This window comes from Suricata suricatta, chromosome 14 (assembly GCF_006229205.1).
Source record: "Suricata suricatta isolate VVHF042 chromosome 14, meerkat_22Aug2017_6uvM2_HiC, whole genome shotgun sequence".
Lineage (NCBI taxonomy): Eukaryota > Metazoa > Chordata > Mammalia > Carnivora > Herpestidae > Suricata > Suricata suricatta.
The window spans coordinates 80,265,306-80,288,871 of record NC_043713.1 but is presented as its reverse complement, the minus strand read 5'-3'; the positions used below and the strand labels follow the sequence as shown (position 1 = coordinate 80,288,871).

General features: G+C 46.1%; 1 protein-coding gene across 6 annotated transcripts in view; it reads right to left on the bottom strand.

The window, feature by feature from the left end:
* Positions 1-23,566, bottom strand: part of HECTD4 (HECT domain E3 ubiquitin protein ligase 4) — a 183,852-nt gene that overhangs the window by 47,262 nt on the left and 113,024 nt on the right. For all 6 annotated transcript variants that reach the window (XM_029921457.1, XM_029921458.1, XM_029921460.1 and 3 more), the window contains 16 exons: positions 22,098-22,233; positions 21,866-22,007; positions 21,599-21,765; positions 19,879-20,025; positions 19,095-19,279; positions 16,496-16,649; positions 15,344-15,624; positions 14,936-15,125; positions 13,820-13,901; positions 11,972-12,174; positions 10,942-11,077; positions 9,930-10,112; positions 9,307-9,471; positions 8,739-8,908; positions 7,731-7,846; positions 150-253 (listed from right to left, as the gene is read on the bottom strand). In XM_029921457.1, coding sequence (XP_029777317.1) covers positions 150-253; positions 7,731-7,846; positions 8,739-8,908; positions 9,307-9,471; positions 9,930-10,112; positions 10,942-11,077; positions 11,972-12,174; positions 13,820-13,901; positions 14,936-15,125; positions 15,344-15,624; positions 16,496-16,649; positions 19,095-19,279; positions 19,879-20,025; positions 21,599-21,765; positions 21,866-22,007; positions 22,098-22,233 — 2,561 coding nt within the window. The remainder of the gene's footprint in view (positions 1-149; positions 254-7,730; positions 7,847-8,738; positions 8,909-9,306; positions 9,472-9,929; positions 10,113-10,941; positions 11,078-11,971; positions 12,175-13,819; positions 13,902-14,935; positions 15,126-15,343; positions 15,625-16,495; positions 16,650-19,094; positions 19,280-19,878; positions 20,026-21,598; positions 21,766-21,865; positions 22,008-22,097; positions 22,234-23,566) is intronic.

The following is a 23,566-nucleotide window of genomic DNA, read 5'->3' as shown; positions in this document are numbered from 1 at the left end:
AGGATGTCAAATCAATGTGCTTGGACATCCAAAGATGACAGCACGTCATCACAGAGTGTGTCCCTCCAGATGGGCTTTGCCAACCGCTCGTCCTAAAGTCGCTACGTCCTTTCACGCTGCGGCTGCGCAGAGCGCGGGGCGGGGCTCACCTGTCTCCGGTCGGCCTGCAGTGGGGGCGGTGGGGGCCGAGCGCAGTCCCGGTAGAGCATCCGCAGCCGTTCACACTGCACCTCCACGACGGCCAGTCGCTCTCCTGGAGGGGAACACACCGGATCCGTGAAACCAAGTCTCCCCACCCCCGAGAGCGCGCCAGGCTTTCAGGAGTAGGGCCAAGGCGATAAACAGCTTCCGAGATTACTCAAAATTCTTACAGAAGAGCACATATCCCGAGATGTCTTTGTCTACTACACACGGCTCAGCAGCACAGCAATGCGGTCAAGTGCCCGTGCTCTGAAGTTGAGCTGCCCGGATCCAGAATCTGGCTTCTTAACTCAGACATGGACTATCTCATATCTGATGATGGGGGTAATAATGGCACCCCTGCTCACAAGGCTGTCATGAAGATGAGATGAAGTAGCACAAGTGGAGCCTTTAGCCAAGTCCCCGGCACCGGGAGAGCACTCAAAAAATCGACACTCTAGTTCCACTATTGAGATCGATTAAAAAAAAATCTAGTGTCTGGGGTGCCTGGGTGGCTCAGTTGGTTAAGCACCAGTGTCAGCTCAGGTCATGAGCTCATGGTTCGTGAGTTTGAGTACTGCATTCGGCTCTGTGCTGATGGTGAAAAGTCTGCTTGGGGCTCTCTCTCTCTGTCCCTCCCCCACTTGCACACAATCTCTCTCTCTCTTAAAATAAATAAATTAAAAAAAATAATCTAGTATCTGTTTAACATCTCCTAGGAGCAAAGCACAGTGCTGATGCTGGAGAATACAAAGATACATGAACCAAACTTCCCATCCTGGGAGGACAGAGGTGACGTGAGCATGCATTTACACGTACAAGAAAAAACACCACCCAAGGACACAGTATGTGACATGATCTAAGCACAAACACAAGCATGGAGGAAGGGGGTGAGGACTTCATTCCAGGGCCCAAGGAGGCTTCATAAAATCAGCATTAAGTTTGGTCTTAGAAAGGAGAGAGTTTCAATAAGCAGAGAAGGAAGGAATTAATTGCAGGGGGTCTGGCAATATGGGAAATGGTCTAGGAGAGTCAGGAATCAGAGGTCTTAGGGGTACCTCATTCAATCCACAAAAATTAACGTAAAAATGGATCAAAGACCTGAAAAAACCTTACAGCTAAAACTGTAAATCTCTTAGAAGAAAATATTGGTGTAAATTTTCAGCTTTGGATTAGGCTGTGGTTTCTGAGATAGGATGCCAAAAGCACAAGCAAAAAAGAAAAATGAGATAAAGTGGACTTCACTGAAATGAAAAATTTTTGTTTCAAAGGGCACTACTGACAAAGTGAAAAGACAGCCCGCAGGATGGAGCAAAGATTTACGTTATCAATCCTGATTAGGGACTAGGACAGCTAAATGATAAAGAACTCTTACAATTTAACAACACAATGACAACCCGATTAAAATGGACAAGGGATTCAAATAGACATTTCTCCAAAGACGCTAAATGGCCAATAAGTACATGAAAAGATGTCCATCGTTAGTCACCAGAAAAATGCAAATCAAAACCACAGTGAAATACCACTTCACACCCACTAGGCAAACTGTAATCAAAAAGACACATAACACCAAAGTTAGTGAGGGTGGGGACTAATTGGACCCATTTGATGCTGGTGGCAATGTAAAATGGTGCAGTCACTGTGGAAAACAATTCCTCAAAAAAGAAGGCAGTTCCTCAAAAGTTAAACATAGATTACTATAAGACTCAGCAATTCCATTCCTGTATATTCCCAAGGGAACTGAAAACATATGCCCACATAAACTCTTGTAGATACATATGTATTTACAGCATTATTCATAATAGCCAAAAAGTACAAACAAGTATTCATAAATCCATCAATAAGCAAAAAGAGGTCTACAATGGAAAACGATCCTGCCATAAAAAGCAATGAACCTCTGAGATCTGCTACAACATGGATGAACCCTGAAAACATTATGCTAAGTGACAGAAACTGGACCAAAAAAAGGACAAATATTGTATGATTCCACCGATCTGAAGATGAAGATCCAGAGAGACAGAAGGTAGATTTGAGATTACCAGGAGCTGGAGGAGGGAAAACGGGAGTTACTGTTTAATTGGCACAGTTTCTGTGTAGGTGGATGAAAAAAATCTCTGGAAATAGTGGTGATGACACAGCTCTGTGACTGTACTAAAGCCCAATGAAGTGTTCACTTCAAAATGGTGATTTGTATGGTATGTGATTTATACCTCATTAAAAAAGAGGTCTTAGGAGACATAAAAAGTAGTCCAGAGGCACCTGAGGGGCTCAGTTGGTTGAGCGTTGGACTTCAGCTCAGGTCATGATCTCATTGTTTGTGAGTTCGAGCCCCACATCAGGCTCACTGCTGTCAGCATGTCAGCGCAGAGCCTGCTTCTAACCCTCTGTCCCCTCATTCTGCCTCTTACCTGCTTGCGCCCAATCCCCCTCCACCACAAAAAAGTGGTCCAATAAAAATAAAGCACAGAGGTTCCTTAGGATATTAGTGAGAAAGTTGGGTTTTTAAATTTTTTTTAATGTTTTTAATTTATTTTTGAGAGACAAGAGAGAGACAGTGCGAGCAGGGGAGGGTCAGAGAGAGAGGGAGACACAGAATCTGAAGCAGGATCCAAGCTCTGAGCTTTCAGCCCAGAGCCCGATGTGGGGCTCAAACCCACAAACCATGAGATCATGACCTGAGCCAAAGCCGGATGCTTAACCAACTGAGCCACCTAGTGAGAAAGTTACTGACATACCACACAGACAGACATGTGGCACCCGATGTGACCCAATGATATGGATTAGAAGGCAACAGGAAAGAGGAGAAAAGATCAAACAGCCTTACAGTGGAGGCAGGAGCAAGGCCAGGCCACGGGATGTGTGCCCCCTGCCCTTTCTTTACACCCAGGGTGGGACACACGTCCAGGCCTGTGCCTCCCAGGGCACAAATCAAAGAGGAAACTCTTCAGTTACAAGATTCATGAGTCCGTTATATATGTATACTAACTAGTCATAAAGAGCCCAGTCTTTGACAAACACTTTCTGATTATTATTGTTCCAATTAAAATTTTATCCCAAGAGAATTTATACACAGAATACCAGATGACCTAGTGAGTGACACGGGCAACAGTGTCCTTGGAATCAAGCAGTAACCGGTGTTGTGCAGATATTTCAATGATGATGGCTACAATCCTACCGAGTAAGGGAAAAGCAATTCTTAAGAACGGCAGCTATCTGGCAGGGATGAGGCTTATCTGCTGTGAGGTAAGCTTAACTAAGAGGAGTTTTTACGCTATCTCGTGTGAGACTAAAAGGCCCTGCACTCCATATTCGGGGAAGGCAAGGCCGACTGTACTACGGCCAGAGTTGCAAGAACTGTGACCTCATTCCAGTCTATAAATGACAACTATAGTTAGGAAAGCCAGCCTCGCAGTGACAGCTCCCATGCTCTTGACAGCCACTCCAAGCATGGCTTCAGGAAGCTCACTGATAGGGAAAGACAAGGTGCAAGCAGTAACAGTTGGGAGAATAATGCGGATGTCTAAACATGAGAAAAAGCCCTTGACTTATGAAGCTGGTAATAGAAATGGGCAGGAAAGGGGTAAATTTCAGGAGCATTTCAAAGGAAGAATAGAACATGGGAACTGCTGGGATGTGGAAGGATAGGAAGGAGGGTCTGTCATATTTGACTCATATCTGAGACTCAAAATCGTCTGAGTAGGTCCTAGAGCAGGGAAGTCAGAAAGGAGAGCTGACTCTAGAGGAATTAAGGACTGGTTTTAAGTGTGGGGTATTCTGAGGCTGGGGGGCCTTCTAAGAGCAAAGCTGAGAGGCTGGATAGCAAGGGAGGGAGAGCCTGCAGGCAGCGGGCATGAAAGCACAGGGGTGGCAGAGAGCCAAGACGGTGGGTCAGGCAAAGCCTACCGCAGGTTCCTCCAGGGAAGCAGCTTCAAGGTCAGGAGCCCTCCTGTCACAACTGCCCAGGCCCCCCTTCAACTGATGCCTTCTGGGTGGAGCTTGGAAAGCATTTTAAACAGGCTTCCTGGGGGTCCTTCTGAGCTTTCGAAGTCTGAGAAGAACTTCTGGCTCAGGGAATGTGTAGATTTAACAAAGTCGGGAGAAGGAAAAACACCTGAACCGGAGAAGTTCTGGCTTCCCTAAGTATAAAAGGTGGGAATTCTGGGGTTTCTGTATGCCTTTTCTTCAGTATTAATTTCTATTTCCTATGCTATTTCAACCAAGGGATCCATCCAGTTAACTTTGCAGAAGTCTTTCTTCATGGGAAAAGCACTGTGGCACAGTGCTATCTTCCTAGACCAAATGGAATTAGGTACTCCTTTTTTTGGATTAGAGAAGCTTTAAAATTTAGATAGGAGTAAGACAAGAGGACAACAGCCAAATCTTCTGTTTAATTCCAGATGAAGTAAAATACTGGAAGAAATTCATTGAAAAAATTTTTTTTCATTTGAGAGAATCAGATATTGTGCGTAAATTCCCCAGGACATTTTCATACACAAAATTAAAAATCTGGACATGTTAAAAAAATAAAAATCAAAGAATTCTTTCTCTTCTACCCACCACCTTGAATCCTTTATTAAAGAGCCCTTCTTCCAGGGATAGCCTTAGACTCTCTTGGGGGCTAGAAGGTTCCACGGTAAGCCAGATGTAATCCGAACTAACCCAGATGCAGGGTTGGTTGGCTGTTCAAAGGTAAAGGGCTGAGAAGCCAGCAAACTTTAATATGTACTTTAAACCTCAGAGTTCTTTCTGGTAACCTAATAAATGAATGATTAAGGACAATTACATTTGACATAAGACACCATTTTGGGATATAAATTGATGTGTACAAGCTCACAGTCTTCTCTTTTGTGGCAATAAATACTTCCTCAACATTTTTATCCAACTCTTTGTGACCACAGAGTTCTTTTCCATTAGAGAGAATGGGTTTCGGTGGGCTACTATAAAACCATTTGGGACCAACGCTCCAAATTACAATGACTACTTGCTTATAAATTAAGTACCGATGTTAATTTCACAGACCAAGACTCCCTTATTCTATAAAACGTATGAAAGGACACTCGAAGAGACCTATGCAGAAGTGACTGATTTATTCAGCAGGTACATGCTCACTAAAAATCAGTAATGTATGTTTTACAATGCAACCTAGGCCAAGAACATTAAAAAGCAGAGGCAGGGAACTAAGGCCCAAGCACAAAGCTAACTTATGGGCCAACATTTGGTCACAAGCAGTTTCCCCTGAGAAGTCTAGAAACTTCCTTTCCTTCTGTTCTTATTCTTAAGCTCAGGGTCTCTCTGCGATTTATTAACTGGCTCCATAGTGCTACCCTTAAAAGAGGTGGGAAATCTGAAGAGTAAAACACAGAATAAAGAGAGCAAAGACCAACCCACAGAAATTGGTACCAGGTGGGGGGGAAAAACCTACCAAACATGTAAGGATAGTAAAGAGATCAAGGAGTGAAAAAGCAAATGGCATGAGAGATAGTAAATAATATGGATAATATAAATGACTCCCCCAACACACACGAAGGATAAAATTAAAACCAGTAAGGAAGTTAAAGATGCTCATTTATTCCTTACAGTTCATGAAAAGGCCAGCTGTAGGGCACTGGAGAAGGCTAGTCTAACTGGGAATAATTTCACATAGAGTCCAATTATATCCTTGGGGACAAAGCATAGGTTTTCCCTAAAAAACACTCAAGTCAATGACCAATTTACAAGAAAGGTGAAGACAGGAGGACACATTAAATAACACCACACAGATACAATCTGCAGAACCCAGGATGAGAAACCCTTTAAAGAAATAAACTGTAAGACAAAAAGAACAGAATGAGGAGAATTTAGATATTAAAAGGAAATTCAAAGGCATAGCAATGAAATTACAATGTAAGAACTTAATTTGGATCCTGACTCAAATAAATACAAAAACAAGTATGACTTTATGAGACAATCAGAAAGTTGAACACTGACTAGATAGTAGTATTAAGGAACTATTGTTAATTTTTCAGATGTGATAATGGTATTGTGGTTTTTTTTTTTAATTTTTTTCATTTAATTTTGAGAGACAGAAAGAGAGAGCGCGAGCAGAGGAGGGAGTCAGAGAGAGTGAGGGAGACACAGAATCGGAAGACAGGCTCCAGGCCCTGAGCTAGCTGTTAGCATAGAGCCTAACGCGAGGCTTGAACCCATGAACCATGAGATCATGACCTGAGCCGAAGCTGGACACTCAACCAACTGAGTTACCCAGGCGCCCCTGGTTATTTTTTTTAAGAGTTGTTTTTAGGGGTGCCTGGGTGGCTCAGCTGGTTAAGCATCTGACTCTTGGTTTTAGCTCAGGTCATGATCTCAAGGTTCATGAGTCTGAGCCACGCATCAGGCTCTGTGCTGACATGCCAATAGCATAGAGTCTCCTTGGGATTCCCTTTCTCCCTTTCTCTTTCTCTCTGACCCCCCCTCAACTTGTGCCTACTCTCTCAAATTAAAAAAAATAAATAAATAAGAGGGTCGGCAGGCACCTGGGTGGCTCAGTCAGTTAAATGTCTGACTTTGGCTTAGGTCATCATCTCATGGTTCATGGGTTCGAGCCGCACGTCAGGCTCTATGCTGACAGCTCAGAGCCTGGAACCTACTTTGGATTCTGGGTCTCCCTCTCTCTGCTCCTTCCCTGCTCACACTGTTTCTCTCTCCCTCTCAAAAATAAACACTAAAAAAAAAAAAGAGTTGGTATTTTTTTTTTAAGAGACACATACTAAAATATTTAAGGGTAAAATGATATCTAAGAGTCTGCTTAAAAATAATCCAGGAGGGTATAGCATAGATGAAACAGGACTCACCATACGTTGATAACTGTTGAACTTGAGGGTTCATTATACTAGTCTCCTTATTGTTGTGTTTGTTTAAACTTTTCCATAAACACACACACACACACACACACACGAATGGATGTTAATGCAAACTCCTAAGTGAATTCAAATACAGCCAGAGAAAATAGTCAGAAAGTATCTGCAGCCTTACAGGTTCATAAATAGTTCTAATAGGGAAACAAATGCAGTGAAATTGATGGAGGACACTGACATGATCCTCAAGTTAAATTAAAAAATGATGCTTTCCAGGCCACCTGGGCGGCTCAGTTTGTTAAGCGTCCGACTTCAGGTCAGGTCACGATCTCACCATCCATGAGTTCAAGCCCTGCTGTCAGGCTCTGAGCCGACGAGCCGACAGCTCAGAGCCTAGAGCCTGCTTTGGATTCTGTGTCTTCCCCTCTCTCTCTGCCCCTTCCTCGCTCACGTGCTGTCTGTCCCACTCAAAAATTTTCTATGTTGTATGTACTAAAAGCTATTTACATTTCCAGACCTGGGATGAAAGTTGTAGTAAGCGCTGTCTGCAGAACTCAACAGTTTGAGGGTGGTGGCGGCAGCGTGTGTGTGTGTGTGTGTGTGTGTGTGTGTGTGTGTGCGCACGCACGCGCGTGCACATGCGCATACAAACGTTAGCATCCTGTCATCAAACTGGCAATGTGCTGACCACACTTAGTAAAAGCCACAGGTACCTACCCGCACTGCACTCCTGGGCCACCAGGTTGAGCACTTCCACAGCCGCGGGACACTGCTGTATGAATTCTTCACAGAATAAGCTGTCTTCTAAAAGCTGGGCCATGACCAGGCATGCTCTTAATGTTAAAAGATTTACAATATTTCAAAGTCATCAATGTTCGTTCTCTAAAAAGTTAACTGTGAAAAGCATTTCAATCAATTCTGTCCTGTAATTTACAAAAAGGCCCAAGCTCCCCATTCCTTTTTTATCCCCTGAGCTCGGCTGGTCTAACTCTCCTGGCGGCCCCACATAACTGCTGACACTGCTGCAGGGCAGAGAGGGGGGCTCGGGTGCCGTCTCTCCTACGCGGACACAGAGTACCACGTGAGAAATCAGCACCGGCTCTTAAAGCTGTTCCCTCCGCTGTGCTCCGTGGGTAACATGGCGTCCTGGGAACAAGAGGGACCCAGATGTGGGGAAAATCTGTATGCAGATCTCTCGCCTAACTCAAAATGCATCTTAGAACTTTCTAGGAAGTCTCGTTGCCAAAAGAGAAACTTGTTACAGTTGTTTCATGCTAAATAAACGCAATAGAAAGAAAATTCGGTTTTTCCTTCTGACACCAACGCCTGAAGGCATCCCCTAGGTTTCTCATCATCAGTTTGGAAAGCGGCGAACCAGACATATATTAACGTAGCCCAAACCACTTAAACGAGTAACGTGGCAGAAGGATTCCTAGGTCAGAACAAAGTTACCAAAGCAAAGCGGCGGAGCCTTAGGCACGTGGCCAGAGACATGCCTTGACTGCTTGTTTCTTGTCTTAGGGGAACAGCTAAGGTGCTTCAAAGTGTAGAAATTACACAATGCAACACACCTTGCAGAAATTGAGGAATGCAACAAAAATGTAGTCAACAAAGGTCAAGAGATGGTCTCTGTTCTCATGTTGACGAACTTCACCTGTGGACCCACTGAGCCAGGAGTGGAGGGCCCTCCCCAAGGACCCCCACCTCTGCGGCCCGGGTGCTCACCTTGTTCTTATTTCAGCCAGGAGCCGAACGACTGCCATCACAGGAGCTGACCCATCTCCTGTTGCAGGAAGTGAGGTATGAATAGAGAGACTTCCCTCCTGAGGGAGCAACATGGACTGGACTGCCTGTACTACCTTCTCAGTAATGGACAGTTTATGAAGAGGCAGTGCCTGATGGTGGTGGGGGGCATGGCAAAAAGTTAGATTCAAGCAGTTAGTTTATAAGAAACGAGGGCGTTATTATCTGGACTTAATTCTCAAAATTTCAGTTAAAAAATAAAATAAAATCACCATATAGAAAATAGCAAACTAGACCACAACAATTAAAAATACAATATACTATGGAATATTCCTAACCAAAGAAATGAATCTTGTCATCTAGGTGAAAACTTCCACGTTAATGTTGCTATTAAATAACATATAAACGCCCACTGCATAAATACACATCCCAAGCAGCATTTAAGATGACCAGGTGTTTGTGCCTCTGTACTATGATTGTGCATATCACTCATTACAGTCTGGTTCCCATTCGCAGTGACACGTAATAATGCATTTAAAAATCACCTTACCTCTGATCTTGGAACACAAAGTCTAGACAATGGAATAGTCAATGTGTCTGATGCTTGCGAAGTCTTTCTACAGTCTATGGGTGGGAATCTGACTGTAGCTATACCTTCCTGCTCATTGATAGAGGCCACCACTCCGATGCTTCCAGATACTCCTCGACCTAAAACCTAGAGACAGCGACGGATTAGACCCGATCAGCCCCGGGGGCGTACGTAACTCTCACACGACGCGGGGGCGGGGGAATCCACGGCTGCTGTGAGTGCACTGCCAGAATGCAGGAAGGACTGCATGTTTATCACAATGCAGACACCACACACCGGATGGGAGTCAAAATAGTAGGTCCTAAAACCTACATCAAGGTGATCCGAGTATGAGAGAATCTCAAACTCCCAACTCTAAAATAGAAGTGACACCACAAGTATTGTAGTTAACATTATATAGGACTGCGCTAATATTTAAATATTTAAGTAACCTGTAGCACAGGATTAGAATTCACGAGTCTCTCAGATTCCTTGCTTAGCTCAAAGGAACAAGGATCTCTGTCCAGCTGGGTGGACGGTGCCGTCTTACAGATGATCAGTTAGAACACTGGCTGCGGTGAGTTGGGGACTCGCTGTCTGGTTACCTGAACCTCAGACCCTATCTTGATGGTCTCTTTGAAGCCTCCGAGGGCACACAGTGCGGCGACGGCCTGGCGGGCGATTCTCTGAAGTTTGGCCAGTTTCCTGCCACTACTGCTGCCATTTTCCAGAATGCTCTCCGCATATTTCCCCAACTGTGGAATGTACATCAGCGCACGAGACAGAACCTATGTTGAGAAAGCAGCCGCCTGGTAGTTTACGCTCCGGTCAGGTCTGGTACTATGAGAGGTGAAGTGTAAGAAAGCCCGCCCCCCACGTCCCAAAGGAGCCTCGGTCACGGGAGGGATGAAATAACGATGAGGTAGGACCATGGACCAACGCCTTGCCGCAGCTGCCCTACGGAATCAGGGCTGCAAACACCAACCTCAGAATACGGGACAGACACTGTGGTAACAGAACTAAAGCAAAATCTGCCATGAAGGAAAGCCACCACAGCACACGGCCCACATCTCACCACCCAACCTCTTGAAGGACGTGCTGCAAAGCACTCGCTTGAACAAGGACAGTGGGGACACGGGAATGGATGACAGAGCCCTGGTTTTTAGGAAACTAGACTGTAGCGATGAATTACTGATAGACACTCTGGGGGTGTAAGTCACAGAGGCCTCCTCAGGACTTAGTAACTACACTTAGCAAATCCAATAAACTGAGGCTGTGTGATTTCCTAATGTCACCCCCAATCAAAACAAGCAAGGAGAAATAAGGAGTTCCATTCTCTCCCTGAGAATACAGTCCGGTCTTCCGCAAAATCAGAACTGGCAGCGACAGGGGACATCGATTAACAGAGGCGAAACCACTAAACCAAAGCAAATATGTGGTGTTGGGGGGTGTGGGGGAACAGCTGAAAGTCTACTTGGCCCATTTGGGAAATCTCTCTATACTAGAATATGACCCTTGCCAGGCAGGATTTAAATGCTCTGGCATCTTCTGTTTTAGCACAACACAAACTTCCTCCTCCTCCTCACTCCCTCGGTCAGGCAGGGACACCGCGCTAACCTTTTCCGCCGTCGTGGTCCAGATCTGCGCGGCGTTGGACTCGGGCGCCATCAGCAAGCTGTGAAGCAGGGCGATCACCTCCGCGGCCATGCTGTTTGCCACGTGCCCGCTGATGAAGGGTCGCACGGGGTCAGTCCTGCAGGCGTCGGGAGGGAAAGGGCCAGGCCCGGCGATGGTTAAGAATGCAGACGGGTGGCTTTTTAGGGTTATGATCAGATGGAAAAAATTTTTTTTTAATTTTTAAAAATTTTTAAAAATTTTTTTTAATATTTATTTTTGAGAGAGAGAGAGAGCGTGAGCAGGGGAGGGTCAGAGAGAGAGGGAGACACAGAATCTGAAGACAGGCTCCAGGCTCTGTGCTAGCTGTCAGCACAGAGCCCGACGCGGGGCTCGAACCCATAAACTATGAGATCATGACCGGAGCTGAAATCGGACGCTTAACTGACTGAGCCACCCAGGCGCCCCTAAAATTTTTCTAATCATACAAGAAAAAGTGGATTCATGGAGAAAAAGAGAAGCTAAGTTGTCATCAGGAAAAAACATCACTTTGCTCATATTCCTTCTGGTAACTGAAGAGACCTCTGAAACAACAGACCTCCATCTTGAACCACATAAACCATCAGGATTGAGGGAAGACACCTAATTCCTGGCTTACAAGAACAGAACACCTTGCAGACTGTGGCAGGCAGCACTCATTCCTCCTCTCTACTCCTCAGAAGTTTGTGTGCACAGCTGGGCTGGTGGGAAGGATCGCTTGGAAGAAACAGAGGCAGTAAGGCCTGAGTTTAGTCGTGCTCAGAAAAGCCGCAGCTGGTGTCCTGGTAGTGGCCTTTCTCAGAAACACAACCCTCTGGCTCCAGCTGCCCACTGGCCAGCAGCGCTGCCCTCTTCGCCCGCCACAGCCTCAGCTGAGTATTTTAAGCCTCAGTCCTCATTTCTGGCAGGTCAAGGGGATGACAGAAAATAAAAGCCCAAAGAACAAGTCTGTTACAAAGCAGATCCGAGAAAAGCGTGGACAGGGAAAGACTACCTCGCGAGCTCCGAGTTCCTCTCTCGGCAAATGGAGGTCTGGGCAGTTTTCTTTTTGTCACCCGTGGACAGCCCGCTCACGGTCTCTGGGTTGATGGACTCCACAGGCGGCCCAACGCTGACGATGAGGCCAGACTGTGCCCACTTGGTTGCTTTCCGAAGAGCGGCTGCGGCCTCTTCCGTAATCACTTCACAGCAGCCGCCCTGTGGGGAGGTTTGAGATAGTCACCACACTCGGCTTCCTTACCTGTGCAAGCCTGCTTCCCAGTTACCAAGGCAACCCAAACGCATTTCTAAAAATTCACATGTTAAAACACTATGTGTACAAAGTTAATTTCCCATAAACATCCCATGTTGTCAACGCAGTCACACAAGTGTTAGCCCTCGAAATTTGTTTCCATGCAAATTTTTTTTTAATGTTTATCCATTTCTGAGAGAGAGAGAGAGACAGAGCATGAGTGGGGGAGGGACAGAGAAAGAGGGAGACACGGACTTCAAAGCAGGCAGGCTCCAGGCCCTGAGCTGTCAGCACAGAGCCCATCAGGGGGCTCGAACCCACAAGCTGTGAGATCATGACCTGAGGTGAAGTCGGACCTTAACTGACTGAGCCCCCAGGCGCCCCCGTTTCCATGCAAGTCCCGGCATAGATAGTGATGGATTCCACGTCACAGTTTTTCTATTTATTTTTATCAGTTATCAAAAATATCACGTGTTTTGCTATCAGTATACACAGATCTACTTAGCTCTTTTTATAATTGTATGTATTTCATTGTAGGCATATAATTTAAATTTTTAAGTTAAAAAACCTGAGGCAGAATTGACACGGGACAATTTCTTTAGTCAACTGCGTATCCAGGACTATCAGGCTCTACTGTTTTCATCAAGAGAACCTGAAGGGCCTGGTTGTTTCTCGATGCTCGAGAAGGCCCGTTTGCCCTCATCTTGACCACAGTGGGTGTCATCAGTCCTTAACTTGGTGAAGAAAGACGATAATGCGGATGAAAAATGATGTGTTACTATTTTTATTCCTTTATTACATAATTTGTAAATGTGGGCATAATTTTTCTCTTTTTTATGAGCTATGTGTCTTTATTTCTTCTTAGCTATTATTATTCTTTTAACCTTTCACATGTTATCACTTTAAAAATATTATTAGGCCTCAAAACTTTATTTTTTACTTTTTACTTTTAGAGTGAGAGTGAGCATGTGTGCAAGCGGGGGAGGGGCAGAGGGAGAGACAGAACCGTAAGCAGGCTCCACGCTCAGTGCAGAGCCCAATGAGGGGCTTGATCCCACAACCGTGGTATCACCATCCGAGCCCAAATCAAGAGCCGGACGGTCAACCAACTAAGCCACCCAGGGGTTCTGAATTTTAGGCTGCAAAACTTATTTTTAATGTTTGTTTATTTTTGACAGAGAGAGACAGACAGAGTGTGAGTAGGGAAGGGGCAGAGAGGGGGGATATGGAATCAGAAGCAGGCCCTAGGCTCTGAAATGTCAGCACAGAGCCTGATGCAGGGCTCGAACGCACAGACCATGAGATGATGAGCTGAAGTTGGACACTTAGCCAACTGAGACACCCAGGTGCCCAAAGGTTGCAAAACCTTCTTAACAGAAGAAAAAACTTCTAGGTCAAAACCAAGCATTCTCTTTTACATTTTAACACTAAGGATCAATTAGATTCTCACTAGTTCTCTTGAAAACAGCTTCCGTTAAGCCACTAACTTCAATTTCTCACCCTGCCTCCTTGTGGTTAAGCTGAATTTGTTTTTTAAATGTCTCCTGAAAACCCGACGTGCGCCTTTTAATCATGGGTCTCGTCAGGGCAGACGCTTCCATATCAGGTTACCTTGGTCATGTCTCGATCCATTTTCACCACTTTCTCCATGTTGGCACCAGTACCAAGTCGGAAGGGCCGTCCTTCTGAGCTACTAAAAGGGGAAGCAGAGAGAGGGGGCGATCTTACGGGCAAGGTCAAGGAGGCACTAAATGCCACGAGGCAACCTAGTACTGGTCAGAGCTGAACAACACCGAGACTCTGAACCCATGATCCTGGGAAGGTCTGGGAGGCACTCGGTAAGCGACCTAACGCCCCCGGTGAGGGGACTTTAACCGCAGCGTGGATCGGACGCCTTGGTGTGAATGACTGGATCTTTCTGATAATTCAGCTTCCGCTGCCTCTGAAACCTGGCTCTCCAAAAACTCCTTCCCCAGATTTGCTCTGTGAAGTTTGCCTCGCCCAAGAACGGTTCTTGGTCATTGCGGCATCTAGCACTGACCTGCCTGACCCTGCCTATTAGTTCAGACAGTAGCGTGGGTGTCTCCAGCTGTTGGGTGGCAGACAAGGGACCAGTCAGGAGGATGACACCGTCATCGAATCATCTGTCTGCAGGGGAGGCCCTCCACCTGAGACACGCGCACGCACCCTCACTTCCCTTGGGTGCTGTGGCAGCCCTTCCCGCCGTCCTGGCGCCGGCTAACAGGGCCCCGGACGTTTGTGATCTTTGGACAGGAAGTATACTTATACTTTCCTGTTAAGCAAGCATACCACTCACACTTCAGTGAACTAAAAGTTTCTCTCATTTCTCCACCTCGCAGTCAATGGTATCCTTAAACTGACCCATGGCTGAAAGATGCCAATAACTAAAACCAGACTGCGTCATTCCTTCTTGACGCCCAAGTCAACTCGGCGGACTCTCCACTGAGCACAAGCAACACATTCTCAACAGGGCTTTCGCTCTCTGCTGGGTCTGAGGAAACGGTACCGAGTCACGGATGACAGCTTGCACTCTGTGGTCAGAGGCCTGCGTCTGTGATTCAGCTCTGCCTCAGTCTCTCCACTGTAACAACAGGGGTGGCAGGAATAGTGGTTGCTTCTTAGGGCTGTCACGAGGGCGGAGGTGGGTGAGCTCAGTAAGGGGCTTACGGGGTCTGAGGACGTGGGGCTATGACAACCATCCGTCACCTTAGCAGCGGCTGGAGAACCTCGTGGGATGACTGGTCTTCCCGCTTGTGGATAAAGATGGACAGCTTGCCGTCCACTGCCTCGCTCTCTTCTCCGGGATCTTTATCTCCTTTTAAGGAATTCTTGGGACTGGTTTTCGTCAATGTAGTGTCAGGTTCGGAAGCAGTTGGAGAGAGAACGGTCTGACATCCTAGAAAAGCAAACAGAAAAACTGTCATGTTATTTGGGCAGCTCCTCGGCACAGGGGCAGCTCGGGTTTTGGAGTCTCTCTTCCTCCCTTCTCCCTTCTCCTCCTCTCTCATCGCAGGAAGCACGGCGCAGCTACGGGTAATGGGCAGCACCAAGCTCATCCTGCTGGCACCGGGGAGTGGGCCCCACGGCGCCCCCCTCGGACCAGGAGCCGCTCACCTGGGACCACGTAGTCTGCCAGCTTCGCTAAGAGCAGCGAGGCTATCTTGGACGCTGGGTCGCTGGGATCTTCCTGCTCACTGTTGAGGGAGGGAACAGAGTAGCTCCAAGGTGGGAGCTCCACATTTCCACAGTCTTCTACGCTCATCAGCGGGAGCGCCGCCCGGCACAGCTGAAGAATGATAAGGACCAGCTTTGGAGACGGGCGCTGGTCGAGCAGCAGGGAGAGGAGTTTGGACACACAAGCTGGCTGGCTCAGGATGGCTTTACCTATGTGACTCCTGGACAGAGGGAAGAAAGGACACATGACACCGGGCACGTCGGTCTGCGCAAGGTCAGAAGCGAGCGTTCCCTAAATGATGACAAACAAACCGATTCGTGAGGAAGACACGGATTCGGTGCTGTGTTTTTATAAAGAGCGATCTGAGGTTTTCCGTAAATATCTAATGAGAGCTCACAAGTGATCACTCAATAATATTTAGAAAGACTTCTGAGCAGTTGCCGACCCCCAATGTTTATTTTGCGATGCTAGCGTTCAGCGTGATTCACAGAGCACCACAACTTTGAAACCCAAACTTGGACTTTCCGTTTAACCTTTTAGTCCACACAGCGTCGCACAGGCCTCAACAGCTGGCATCTGCCCCAGCTGAACCTGTGACATCTCTCTCACTATGAAGAAAACCACGTCCAGCAGAAGCCAAAGAAGAAGAGCTTCATGCGGACAAGCCGCTGTGGACCTCGCCGCTCACCGGGATGGTATCGAACCCCCCCGACTGCCTTCCTTTTGAAGACACAGCACGAGAACGTGAGTCAATTACAGGTCCTGACTGATTACTCCCTACCTTGCTATAATCAGGGTGAGGATTTTGGGGTTCCTAATGCAACTGCATTGACTTGAAAGGCTAGCAGCGGTTGCCAGTGAAACATTAAAGCAAATGGTATCATTTTATAACGTAGATGCTCCCCCTAAATAATCCTTACACTTTGGAACTATTTTTCAATGCTTTTATTCACTCTTGTTCTTGAAGCAGGAGCAGGTCAGAATGGCCTCATACTTTAGATGTTTCAAAGACCGTCACCACCCAGAGGAACCCCAACCATCTGAGAGGAAAGCCACTCCCGCCCCCTGCAGCTCCGCTGGGCCTGCCATACCTTGAGAGATCATTGAGAAGACTCAGGACATCCTGGAGGGCGTCGTTGCCAGCGGCCTGGTTGCCACAGCACTCGGTTGCTCGGGCAAGATGGTTGGTGAGAAGGCTGGACACCTGGCGGGCCAGCCCCGAGTGCACGGCCTCAGTGGAGCCGCCTACGGAGTTAAAAAGGAAAAAAAGGGGGGGAGGGGGAAAGAAAAAAGCAAAAGCCAGGTGAGAACCCGAGGAAGCCACGGTGAGCCTGCAGGCATGGCGGGTCCTTGGCTCAGCCTCCCGGCACTGAAGCCCTCCTCTAGCCTGATCCGTTCTCTAACCGACTCAGTATTCCATTAGCTGCCCAAACAGTGTCTCCTCATTAGCTAGCATCTGCACGTAAAAAAGGTAATGATTCAATGTTGGGAAAAGACCTTATTCTTAGTGGAAACTGAATAGAATTTACACAAAACCAAGGAACATGCTTTGATTAATAGGGAAGAATCACCATTTTCTTACTGTGATGAAAACCTGTTGATTTTTAATTACAAAAATTTTTAGGGGCGCCTGGGTGGCTCAGTTGGTTAAGCATCTGGCTTCAGCTCAGGTCTTGATCTCACGGTTCGTGGGTTCGAGCCCCGCATCAGGCTCTGTGCTGACAGCTAGCTCAGAGCCTGGAGCCTGCTTCAATTTCTGTACCTCCCTCTCTTTCTGACTCTCCCCTGCTTGCGCTGTCTCTCTCAAAAATAAATTAAAAACATTAAAAAAAATTTTTAAGCATTTATTCATTTCTGAGAGGCAGAGGGTGAGGGGAGGAAGGAGAGAGAGAGGGAGACACAGAATCCGAAGTAGGCTCCAGGCTCCAAGCTGTCAGCACAGAGCCTGATGCAAATGGGAACCCACAAACCATGAGATCATAACCAGAGCTGAAGTCGGCACTCAACCGAGCCACCAGGTGCCCATAATTTTTTCTTTTTTAAGTCGGTTCCACACCCAGCGTGGAGCCCACTGTGGGGCTTGAACTCATGACACGGAGATCAAGATCTGAGTTGAGATCAAAAGTCAGACACTTAAGTAACTGAGCAACCCAGGGGCCCTGAAAACCTGTTATTTAAAAAAAAAAAAATTCCACCCTGCCTCTCCTCAAACACAATTAAAGACCTTTCAGGATCTTTCCATTTTCACTGTAGTTCCAGAGGCCCCTCCCGTCACCAAGCAGCTCTTACAAAAAGCCACACAAATTAGTTGTCATTTCCCAAACTTTCTGTGCTGTCTTGGATCCCTGTGCCTACACACAGTTTATTTCTACATGAAAATGTTCTTTATCCCATAAGAGTCACTCACCTGTCACCTTCCGGGGGAAGTTTTGCCTGATCTCTAGCACAACCGCTCTGTAGGAACCTCTGTGCCCCCACAGCACTTCCTGTGCACCTAAATCATGGCACTGACCACACTGAAATCATGTGTTCATTGGTCTATTTCTCCCACCGCACCCTATTTCTTAAGAGGAAGAGCAATGCCTTCTTCATCTTACGCCTGGCCCTCAACAATAAAATGCGCAGTGAACGAATAAACAGATAAGTAAACAAGTCATGTGCAGGCCTGGGATGTGATGGGATATTAAACTTTACTTTTTCAATTGGATTGGTAAAAACATAATTTGGAAATGGCTCTTGAAAACGCAACTAAACCATTTCATAAAGATATTTATTTGGAGACTGTTAGCAGTACTGACACTTCTCTATATCCGGCTTACTGTACCCTTCCAGGCGCCTATCCTTCCGCACTCCCCAGCTGCGGCTTTACTGAGGTATGACTGACAAATACAAGTTGTAGACAATTTAGATGGTGCCATGTGCAAGTTTTAAAAAGGTGTACGTGGTTACACACACACACACATTCTGAAATGATTACCACAATCTCATTAATACATCCATCACCTCACTAGTTGTGTGTGTGTGTGTGTGTGTGTGTGTGTGTGTGTGTGTAGAACTTATTCACCTAATAATTGGAAGTCTGACCCTCTGACCTACATCTTCCCATTTCCTCCTCCTAAAATTCCTAACAACCACCATTCTACTCCTGGCTTCCAGGAGCTTGGCTTTTTGTTTTTTTTACTTAAGTTTTTTTCTTAACATTTATTATTTTTGAGACAGAGCACAAGTTGGGGAGGCATAGAGAAAGGGAGACACAGAATCCGAAGCAGGCTCCAGGTTCTGAGCTGTCAGCACAGAGCCCAACACGGGGCTCAAACTCATGGAATGTGAGATCCCGACCTGAGCCAAAGTCAGACGCTTAACCAACTGAGCCACCCAGGTGCCCCACAGGAGTTTAGCTGTTTTAGATTCCACGTTTAAGTGTGATCATTCATTACTTGTCTTCCCGTGTCTGGCTGATTTCACTCGGCACAAGGCCCTCTAGGCTCGGATATTATTTAATGTCAGTGTAGCCATAAATTTTCAGAGAACTATCCTGATGAAGAGGCTCTCATGAAATCATTAATTGATTAAACCCAGCTGATTATGTAATTTAACATAGGCTTTCTTTCCCTCAGCCAGCACAAAAAATTAAATAAACACATCAACAGAAGAAACCAATGAATTCTAAAATGGAATACCCCTTCTCACCTTCTTCTTTTTCCCACTCAACACAGCGGTTGGCAAGCACCTGGAAAGCCGCCCAGGCCATGGTGGCTACCTTCTGCTTCTTGGTTTGTTTCTCACTGGAGCTGGACTCTGTCTGGCTGCTCAGGCTACACAGACGGTCCATGAGCTGCACGAGGCCACTGCGCACCAGGCACTTCTCTTCACTCCTGCGCCAGGCGGGAAGGGTTACACGACAGAAACTAAGTGACCAGCCCTCTGGAAACCCACACGTAAGATCCAGGCTATCAAAGGGGCATAAAACATGCCAGTATCGTTCTTTACCACCACGTATGATCGAACACAAATACTTCTTTACAGTGAGGATTTCCTTCATGAATAAGAAACTTCAAGTTCTGGTTTGTTCATATAGAACAGCCAAGTAAAAATAGAAGGTTGCTATAATAAGAAAATTATGTATTTTATCACGAGGGGATTCATACAGGTACTGAGAAAATAAATGTGCATTGGCAAAACCATTTTTGCTAAACATCTTAACTAATTTCCTAGAGACCTTTTATTTTCCTTCAAACCTCTACTTTTTGACTATGTAACATAATCCCTATTGGCCACTTTTGATCACGTAGGAATTCAATGATATGGAATTTACGTAGTAACATTAGGTGTCTGTCAGGAGGTAAGCTCATTTTATCACAGTGATGGGGTCACGGGATAATCAAAGGAAAAAAAAAAAAAAAAGAACCATTTTTATTTAAGCAACCACACTGCAATGTAACTTACCCACCGTAAAAAGCACCGCCCTGCTTACCTGGTATAAGGTATGGTGCACAGGAGTCCAATGCTATTTGCACATGCGATAGGGTAGCGAGCACACAGAGACACAACAGAGGTCATGGTCTCGCCAAAGGCTTCCTGGACCTGCTCGACCATCCCTCCACAGGTGAGTTCTTCAATTCTATGAAACAGAACCAAAGTGCAGGCCTGAGAAATCCAAAAGTGTCTAGATGAATCCAGAACTGAAGGGATCTTAGAGATCACCAGGGTTTCCCAGACTGCAGGACCACAGAAGCCTGCTTGGCAGCATTTCCTAAGCTGCCTCAGAGACCATGCCCATACTCTAGAAAAGACTGGGGAATCCTAGGCTGAGTCAAGTCAAGTGGGGTTACCTGCTGCAGGACTACTCAGAGCCTTAGAAAGGTAGGGTCCACAATAACTCTACAAGCACAAGAATGGTAACCAACATTTCCCAAACATATTTAATAATGAAACCATTGGAAACCTGTCTGCGGTATCCTATGCAGCAGTGAATTCTGTAAATGCAATTATACTAATGAGAAAATCAAGTCCCAAATAGATTAGCTGAATGTCCTTTTCAAGGTTTGCACTGTGATTATTAGCAGAGTATGAGAATCCAATTGATTCTAAGACTATCCCAGCGTAAAAACACAATCTGGGGGAGACTCTACAGCAATTAATATTAGTTGAAAACTAGAACTATCCGGATTCATCTACAAAGATATGCCATAGAGATATATTTACAATAGCAAAAATGAGTAAATAAAACCTAAGGTAGAAAAATAGGGATTGAGCCTTAATAAAGGTTCAGGAACATGATGTAGTAGCTACACAGCCACCGGAAACATTACAGGAGGGATCTATGGTTAGAATAAAGACAGAACAGGGGCGCCTGGGTGGCTCAGTCGGTTAAGTGTCCACTTCGGCTCAGGTCATGATCTCACGGTTCATGGGCTCGAGCCCCGAGTCGGGCTCTGTGCTAACAGCACAGAGTCTGGAGCCTGCTTCGGATTCTGTCTCTCTCCCTCTGTCAGCCCCTCTCCCACTCATGCTCTGTTTCTCTCTCAATAATAAATAAATAAATAAAAATTAAAAAAAAAAAAAGAAACTATACAGTTGGGGCACCTGGGTGGCTCAGTCGGCTAGTGTCCAACTTTGGCTCGGGTCATGATCTCACGGCTTGTGACTTCAAGCTCCACATCGGGCTCTGTGCTAACAGCTCAGGGCCTGGAGCCTGCTTTGGATTCTGTGCCTCCCTCTCTCTCTGCCCCTCCCCCACTCACATTCTTGCTCTCTCTCAAAAATAAACATTAAAAAATTTTTTTTAACTATAAAGCAGATCTTTAAGTAATGACATGAAAAGAGATACAGCCAAGATATAGGAGCAAAACAATTCTCATGGCAGGATTATGTTGCAGTATAATGTAATCTGAATTAAGGGAAAAAAGCACATACGTATTTCTGTGTACAGGGAGAAAGAGCCACTTAGGTGTATGTAGTGGATACGACAAGCTCTTAGTGAACTGGGTGGAATTAAGGAGAAGGGGAATAGAGAGACTTTTATTGTTACATATACTGAAGTTGTTAAAAAAATTATGGAATACTTTTATAAAAATATTGTTTTAGGGGAAAACATTAGCAAATACTGTCTACAATATGGCCTCACGAATAATCTTTGAAATGCTCCTTGCACACTCTAGACAGGATGGTATGAGCCAACAGAAACAACTGACCTGGGTCCTCCCTGAAGGACCATCGTCACTGGCCCCACGAGGTGGGTCACGCCCCCAACGCGCACGGCAGCTGTCAGCAGTTCCCGCATGTGCACCAGGGCCTGCTTGCGAGTATTTCCCCTCCGCCACCTCGTCTGTGCCGCCAAAAGAAAGCTGCTGCTGGACACCTGAAACGCAGGAGAAGGGAGTCCCCCTGACTCTGGCTGACTGTCACAGGCCCCCGTGCCATCAGGCACTTTTCCTCTTATTCGGCAAAATGAGACATACAGCTTGGTCAGGGTTGGTGCCGATGAAAGCAAAGAGCTGCCCCAGCAAGACGCTGTAGGTGGGCTTGTCCCTGCTGTCCTCGATGGCCAGTGACTGCAGGAGTGTGAAGGAGCTGCTGCGGTGGCTAGTCCCGTGGCGCCGCCTATGGGAAAGCAAAACCGCGCTAGGTCACAAAACCAGAAACTTGGGGAGTGTGTTTTGATGAATCCAACCTTGGCCATGAGTCCTTTACCTCTGATTTGCTCGAGTAAATTCCAAATCTTCGTTACCAATCATTTCCAGGTCAGAAGGAGCCGACATGCTGCGAAGGAAAACGGGCTGCCGCACGGCGTGAGAGATCACCTTGGTTTCTGAAGCCGATTTACAAGCTGCAACAGAAAGCAATAAAAACGTTGGCATATCTGCTTTCCGACCTGTAAGGACAGCCACCAACCGCTACGCTCCCAGTCTAAGATACTCTCTGCTTTCTTGGAGACTTTAGAGTTCGCTGGGAGTTTCCAATCCAGTCAGCATAGCACATTGGTGACTTTTAGGCCCATTCTTTAGAACCTAGATATTAGGGGGTGCCCGTGAGTGGCTCAGTTGTTTTTGAGTGTCCAGCTCAGTCGTCCTGTCGTGGTTCACGGGTTCAGGCCCTGAATCAGGCTCTGTGCTGACAGCTCCAAGCCTGGAGCTGCTTCTGATTCTCTGTCTCCTTCTCTCTCTGCCCTTGCCCTGCTCATGCTCTGTCTCTCAAAAATGAATAAACAAAAAAAGTTAAAACCTAAGTATTAGGGCTAAAAATTATTTTAGTGTGAAAAACTAGAATCTTTTTTATTAAATTGGGTTTCAAGAAAAGGCCGATTCATTTAATTTCATAAACTTTCAATGTTCACCTTCACATAAGCATTCTAAAAAGCCAGAGAGGACAGAGACAGCAATTTCTAGAATAAAAATTTCTTAATTAAAATAAATCCAAATCTTCCCCCCCCCCCCGCCAGAGAGAGCCCTTGTTCCCCCTTAAATCCTAGATTTATTCAGCTGATTTACGGACATTTGGTGGTGCCTTGGCTTTGATCATAGCTGGTGTGAGTAAATCTGACTGGTTCTTCCTAGCAGACATACTCCTTAACTCTATCCAGGAAACGAGTTGTATTAGAAAGGAATATTTAATGGAAGATGACAAAACTACATATAAAGATCATCTAAGAAAAAAAGGCAAGGTTATTTTGAATCAGTCTTAAGAACGGTTAGGGGCACCTGGGGGGCTCGGCTGGTTAAGTGTCTGACTTCAGCTCAGGTCATGATTTCATGGTTCATGAGTTCAAGTCCCACCTTCAGGCTCTGTGCTGACAGTCCAGAGCCTAGAGCCTGCTTCAGATTCTGTCTCTCTCTCTCTGCCCTCCTGTCTCTCTCCTCTCTCAAATAAAACATTTAAAAAAATCATGAAAAAAAAAAGAATGGTTAGACAGCTTCACTCTTAAAAAATCGTTTTTGAAGATGTTATTGCTCAGCAAACTATTGGTTCATGATCTCGACGCAAAGAGCCTCTTGGGAAGCATCATCAGCCTTTACTGAGTGGTTCAGTCCTTCTATAGGACCAAACCTCAGTGTGACCAGGGACGTGGCCAGCGGACCATCTAGCTACGTGTTCCCGCTGTACACTCGGGCACACCTCCCTGGACGGTCTCAGCAAACAATAGCCTTTCACGAGGGGTCAGA